Here is a 7277-nt window from a genome sequence, read left to right as displayed (position 1 = left end):
GATATTGTCAGATTTCTTCGCAACTTCTTTAAGCAGGACATCAGGCAGAAAACAATTTGCAGTTTTTATTTCTCAGACTCAACTATACAGCACCAGCAAGGGACTGGAAATTAATTGTGGCTAATAAATTAATCATGCTATACAGCATTTCCCTTCCTTCTCCCTCTTGCCACCCCCCCCCCCCCCCCCCCGTTTCCCTGTCCAGTATATCTCCCTTCCCTGCCCACTGTTGCATAAAACTGTTAATTCCAGCCTCCTGCCCATCCTGTACCTTTTAGTCTTCAAGCTGGCAGCGATACTCATATGCTGCATGTGACCAGGGCTTTCCCTCTGACTCTTCTGTCACAATGTCCTGTTTCTATTAGGCACAGTCCTGAAAGACATGCTGCCTTAACATGTGCACATTCCAGTATAACTGCTCCTTTGCAATTACTGTCAAAAAGCAGGGGTTTAGCCAGACAGCTGATTTTGGGTAGGCACAGAATTCATCTGCCCATGTTCCACTCTCTGCCCCTTCCTTCCCACTTGCCAACCCAAAATATTAAATAGCTGAGCTGGCAGAGATCCCCAAACCATACCAGCTAAAGATTTCCTCCGCCTTGGCCAGCCAGCAGCACTTTGAGCATGTGCAGAAGGGCTAGTATCTACCAGCTGCTGTTTGGAAGAGCGCTGGCTGCCTGAGAAGGAAATCTTCATCTGTCAGCCACAGCAGTGAGTACCACAATTTTGGGTAGAATGGTCAAATTTTAGAGAAAGCACCATATGAACTCACACCAGTTTCTAGGAGTAGCCACCTTCCTTGATGTTAGAGGTTAATATGAATTTTAGGTGTAATCGAGTGATGCATTCAGCATATTTTTTTTCTTACCTTGGGTGCTGTAGCATTTAAGGCTCTTAATATTCTTAGCACTGCATGGTCAATGTCTCAAAGAACAAGATTAAGATCACTTCCTTTTCAAGAACTACCTCACGACTGTAAACATTAACAAGTTTTGAGTTTGTTTTATTTTTTTTTTTGCAAAACAAGCACCCTAGTGTACAATCTATATATACATATATATATATATATATATAAAAGGCACCTCCAACGTTCAAATGAAGCCTCAAGCCGGAAACTTGAGGTGCCAGAAATATCCGGTTTGGCCTGCAGTCAGTGTAGCTCCACCCTTGCGTCAAAACGCGATGACGTAGAGGGCGGGGAAGGCACAACGCACGAGTTTCACAGATTCTGTGACAGCAGCGGGGAGAGCACTGCGAACTTTAATCAGAAACTCACAACCAAGTGCCGGGGGGGGGGGGGGGGGGGGGGTGGAAATCAGAAGGGAGGGACGGAGGGGGGGGGGGGGGTCTGGAACTCAGGAGGGAGGGAGGATGGGGGGATTACCTTGCTAGCGCCTGTTTCATTTTTATCCGAAACAGGCATTTCTCACTAGTGTATGATAGTTTACAGGTTCATAGTAAATCAGATTTTCAAATTATAACACCAAAACCTATACTGTGAAAACAAAATTTTCATAAAGGTTTCAGTGGGCCACCTTGTATCTAAAAGAGCAAGCCCTAGTGCCAGAACAATCCACACACACTGCATGAGTGGGGTTTGAATGTGTCTCAAAGCTCATGTGAGGATGATGGGTTTGGATATTGTATGTCTCAGAACCTTCCCATTTGTTGTTGCCACATGGGAAACCTGAACAAAATGCCTGCCTTGATTGGCTCAAAGTGCAGCAGGTTCCACTCAGAACTTCCTAACCTTGTTAGGGGCTTATGCACCAATGTGGGTGTGTGGGTGGCTGGATTTTGTGCACAAGGCTCTGATTTAATATAGATAAAAGTAATGCACTGGCAACAGTGGGCAATCCAAGTACTTTTTTTATATAATGATTTTTACTGTTGTCAACATTATTAGTATTTATCATTACAGTCTTTCCACCACCGCCACTCCACCCTCCACCCCCCCCCCCCCCCCCCCCCCACCCCAGATAAGGCAGACAGCTTCTTGGTAATGCTACTCCCTTGCACACACTTTCCAAATCTGACCTTTACAGTAAGATGCATGATAAAATAGAAATAGATTTAGTAGGTAAAAAATATTTGTCCTTAGCTTTCTTTTTACTAGCCAAGCATCTGTGGGTCCTAAATAGGGTTAGTGCTGAATCAGCACAACGACCAGGACAAGACAAGAATCTGTAGCACCAAAGCAGGTAAATTAAAGAGACGTGAACAGGTAACCCATATTGTAAGGCTCTGAAATTAATAGCAGCAAAAACCCCAGTCATAAAAATGTGGGTTCAAATAAATTTAACAGATAAGAGAATGGCCTCTACCTGCCCAACAGCAAAAGGGATACCAGCCTACGTCCCCTGCTCTTATTTCTTAAATTCTCTTTTGTATAAAAACTAGCAACTGCTCTTTCTTGTATTACTAAGGCCTGTCATCATTTCTGTCTTACATACCCCTGGCTAGACTTCAGTGGATAAATATTAATTTTTTGGTGACTGCTACAATGGAAAATTTGATTCTGCTGTTTGAAGAGCAGCACCCCATATATTATCTTCCTGCAAAGTGCAAATTAAACTACGCTTATAGACTCATCAGACTCCAGACAGTGCACAACAGGCTCCTTGTTCCCCCACCATGGCCTGGCCAACCTCCTATGGACTTTCTCATATTATCCACCACTGTTGCAGTGGGTTTCTTTTTCTAACCTCACAAAATGTGTGTTACGAAAGGGGGTGCGTGAAGGATGGGCATGTTATCTAGAAAAGTCCGATTTGTTTTTATTAGGGAATGTCATCATGAGCAGAATGCATGCATCAATGATTGACATGCATAAAATACATTTATTTCTCCTTCTAAAAGTCATAACTATGATTCACTTCTGTGTGGTTTTAGTTAACAGATGTGCTCTGAAAGAGATTTTCAAGCAGGTCCAGGTTTTCAGATTATGCTTGCAACTGAGGCAGTATATACAAATCAATCTCATGTGTATTCAGACTGGCCTATGATACACTGCTCTAGGTACAAATCACCCCCCCCCCCCCCCCCCCCCAACAAACTGGGCATGAGAACTCTCCAACCTGAAGCTTTCTCTGCTGTTAGAAGTGAACAGTGTGATTGGCAAAGTAGAACGAAACCTACCAATAAAGTAAAAGCAGATCACATACAAAATACCAAAACAAGTGGTTTATTGAACAGTTACCTGATATGGCCACATTTCACTCTCAGGCTCTGTGAGGGATAAAAAAAAAAAACTAAGAGGGGTAAAACACAGTGTACCCTTATAGTAAAAATCAAACCACCTAATCCACTTCTTCACACAGACAGATTCACTTGTCTCAATGCTGCCAGTTCATTGACGCAGCAGCCTGAGGGCAAAATGTGGCCATGTCAGGTAACTTCAATAAACCACTTGTTTTGGTATTTTGTATGTGATCCACTTTTACTTTGTATTTCATTAGGCAGATCAGTGCCTCTTGTTTTTATTTCTGAACAAAACCTACCTACATACACAAACTACCTGATCAGGGGAACTCTAATGATTTTTCAAAGCTGGAGCAGGACAAATGGCAAAATATAGTGAAAAGAAGAGGAGGCAGCCTCATTTCTTAACCATACAAAGAAACAAGAAACAAACGTAGTCATTGTATATTTCAAAACAGAAGTTTCAGTGGCAATCATATTTTTAAAACAAAACTTTTACATATAAAAATATTCATACAGTTACCTTTGACAGTATTTCTATGCTCTGGTAATGCTGGGAGATCCAAGTAATACTATGAGCATATATGCCCAAGTCTACTGCAAGCATGCCCTGTCCAGCATCTGTCCCTTCCCTGCCCACTTGTTCCATAAAGCTCTCTCAATTCCATCCTCCTCCTCGTCAGTTTGGTAGCGATACTCATATGCTGCCTATGGTCTGCACCAGAACTTTCCCTCTGACCCTTCTGTCACAAGGTCCTGTTTTCTCAAGGGGTGGAGGGAAAGCCCTGGTGCAGGCCACAGGCGGCAGCATATCTATTCTTACCTCCCACAGAATGCAGCCATTTGATTTTCAACAAAATTTTCAAAAAAGGGGAAATGGCACATACCCCCAGCATTATAGAGCTACTGAAGGTTTCTTCCCCATAGGCACATTTAATAGCACATTACCATAGTTATTTTTTTAATAATTTAGCATGGAAATAAATTGGGTAAAACCCATCAGTTCTATCTGACGTCTGTATTCAAATGGTTTATTCAGCTTTCAGAATGAGCTAGATCAACCTCAAACATTTTAAATTCCCCTCACTGTCAACTAATTTTGTTTGCACAAAAAAGCAACAGTCCTGGAAATGCTCCTGTGGTTTCTGCTATTCAGTGCTATCTGGACAAAGCAACCTTACAAGATCATCATACTGCCTAAACAGTAGGCCTAAAGTTAACTAGACAAGTCAGGCTGAATATCTGGGTAAAGCTACCTTGACAAACTTGTCTGGTTAACTCACTGTGTACTTAGCTAGCTGAATGGTGCCTGGAACAAGACATTCTGTTTAGAATAATTTCAGTTCCAAGCAAATTACCTCTGTTCTTCTCAGCTGCATACAATTTTTAGCAAACACATGCATTTAGAACATGTTAAGATCAAAGTCTATTAGTAGTCGAACTAGAGCTCCTTACTCATGGAGTAAGGCCACACATGTTCTCTCAAGGGAGAATCCAATTGTTGGGTGTAAATTAGCTCCTTCCTTAGCATCAGAAACAGACCAGCCTAGGAATTGTGGGTTTGCATCCATCTACCAGCAGGTGGAGAAAGAATTGTGCTTTCCCTAATCAGCCACACAGGTCTTTACTAGGGAAATCACAATTCTGTATTCTCTATCTCCACTTGCTGGTAGATGGACACACACCCACAAGTCCTAGACTGGTCTGGTAGAACTCAAGGAAAGAAAATTACATAAGATCTAATTTCTCCATACTGCAACTGGTTGTCGTCTCAGTTAGATATGCCTATGTTCCAAACCAATATCAAACTGCTAATCCCTGTCTCTGACCCACTGCCCTTACTGTCACCCTACATGATAATTCGTGGCTCAGGCACAGATTCTGAGATAGTCTTGTGTGGAAGGACATTGGCACCATTGAGATACAGCTCATCATTTACAATCACATCTTCACCAAGTACCGTCACGTTCTCCAACCTCACCTGAGAAGAATAAGACAAACAGCAATAGTCAGTAGATTTCAACCCAAGAATATTAAAAAGGCAGTATGGTATTGGCTTGGTAATATCACCAAACTCCTCCCCAATTGTTTCAATATCTCCTCTTTTCTCTGAAGAGGTATTATGAACATAAGAATAGCCATACTGGGTCAGTCCAATGGTCCATGTAGCCCAGTATCCTGTTTTAAAGAGTGGCCAATCCAAGTCATAAGTACCTGGCAGAAATCCAAATAGTAGCAACATTCAATGGTATCAATCCCAGAGCATGCAGTGGCTTTCCCATGTCTGTCTCAATAATAGACTATGGACTTTTCCTCCAGAAACTTGTCCAAACCTTTTTAAACCTAAATACACTACCCACTCCACATCCTCTGGCAATGAAAAGTAGAATGCAGACTCATACTGTTCCAGATGAGTACATTCTGTACACAGAAAACAGATTCTTTGAGGATTTGCTCCACATCTTATTAAAGTTTCATAAGGGATGTTTTAACAAACTTTTTTTAAATTTAATTATACATTGATTTATTTAGTTCGTATGTTATTGTTCTATGTATATCCACTTACTGTTTATTGTGTTATACTATAATCTGCTTTAGAAGTTGGTTGTAAGTGGAATATCAAATTTGATAAATAGAGGTTAGCAGAAAATTAAAACTTTCAGAAGCATAAAGACACCATAAAGTAGACACTTCATCTAGACTACCTTTTATTTTTTCAGTGACTCCTTAGCTAGCATGGAGCTTTCCTCCATCCCCAACAACGGGCAGCCATCTAGGACACATGCAGATCATCCCACATTATGCACACCCTTTATGAACATTAGTATTGATTCAAAGATCATATGGCCATCTTTTTCACACTGCAGCACAGCCAGCACCGACTTCACTTAGCACACCCTCACCATCTTTCCTTCCCTCCCGCTGGAAGGAGTCAGTGAGCAGCATTTATTTGTTGGCTATTTCTCTCGACATCAGAACTGCATGGGGTTTGTGGATCTAGCTGAAGAAAGAAGCTGGCAGAGGACAGGGCCGGTGGAACCCGGTAAGCATGGCAGAGGGGTGCCACAAGCCATGTTTACCGCTGCCCGGGCAGCTCACCTGCAGGCAGCTCTTGGATCCCACCTGCCCACCTTCAGCTCCCGAACAGCCCTCTTTTCGTTCCTGCTGCCCTTGGGGGTTTAAATCTGTTATTTTACCTCAAGTCACAGTGAAAGCAGCAGGCTCCGGCTTGCCTCTAGCCGTCCCTTCCCTCTCAGTGTCCCACCCTACTCTGATGTAATTTCCTCTTTCCCCGAGGGCAGGACACAGAGGGAAGGGAAGGCTAGAAGTGAGTCAGAGCCTGCTGCTTTCATTGCTGCCACTGCGACTTGAGGTAAAATAGAAGAATTAAACCCCGACCCCGTAGGGTGGCAGGAATGAAAAGGGGGATGTTGGGGGAGAAGAGGGTGGGCAGGTGGGGCTGGGGTTGGAACCAGAACACGAGGGCTGAAAAGGGGGGCAGGTGGGGGCTGGGGCGAGTCACTGGACATGGATGGGAGGGAAGGATAGGGGGCAAAGAATTGCTGGACATGGATGGGTGGGGAGGAGAAGTTGCTGGGCACGGAGGCGAGGGCAGGGGACAGAGGAGAATTGCTGGGCACGGATGGATGGAGGCGAGGGCAGGGGAGAGAGGAGAATTGCTGGACACGGATGGATGGAGGCGAGGGCAGGGGAGAGAGGAGAATTGCTGGACATGGATGGATGGAGGGGATGGCAGGGGAGAGAGGAGAGTTGCTGGATATGGATGGATGGATGGATGGAGAGGACGGCAGAGGAGAGTTGCTGGATATGGATGGATGGAGGGGATGGCAGAGGAGAGAGGAGAGTTGCTGGACATGGAGGGGAGGGCAGGGGAGAGAGGAGTTGCTGGACATGGAGTGGAGGACAGGAGAAATGTTGGAAAGGGATGGAGGGAAGGAGAGACAGGAAGGAGATGCACACGGATGGAGGGGAAGGGAGAGAGAAGAAATACTGGACATGGATGGAGGGGAGGGAAGACAGAGGAGGAGATGCACATGGATAGAGGGGAGGGAAGA

General features: G+C 44.1%; 1 protein-coding gene across 3 annotated transcripts in view; it reads right to left on the bottom strand.

Moving 5' to 3' along the window:
- Positions 1–3644: 3644 nt before the first annotated feature.
- Positions 3645–7277, bottom strand: part of GMPPB (GDP-mannose pyrophosphorylase B) — a 159363-nt gene continuing 155730 nt past the window's right edge. For all 3 annotated transcript variants that reach the window (XM_030205300.1, XM_030205302.1, XM_030205301.1), the window contains one exon: positions 3645–5182. In XM_030205300.1, coding sequence (XP_030061160.1) covers positions 5051–5182 — 132 coding nt within the window. In that variant the 3' untranslated portion in view covers positions 3645–5050. The remainder of the gene's footprint in view (positions 5183–7277) is intronic.

This window comes from Microcaecilia unicolor, chromosome 6 (genome assembly GCF_901765095.1).
Source record: "Microcaecilia unicolor chromosome 6, aMicUni1.1, whole genome shotgun sequence".
NCBI classification, from domain to species: domain Eukaryota; kingdom Metazoa; phylum Chordata; class Amphibia; order Gymnophiona; family Siphonopidae; genus Microcaecilia; species Microcaecilia unicolor.
Note: the sequence above shows the minus strand (reverse complement) of the source record. Positions and strands in the feature narration are given on the sequence as shown.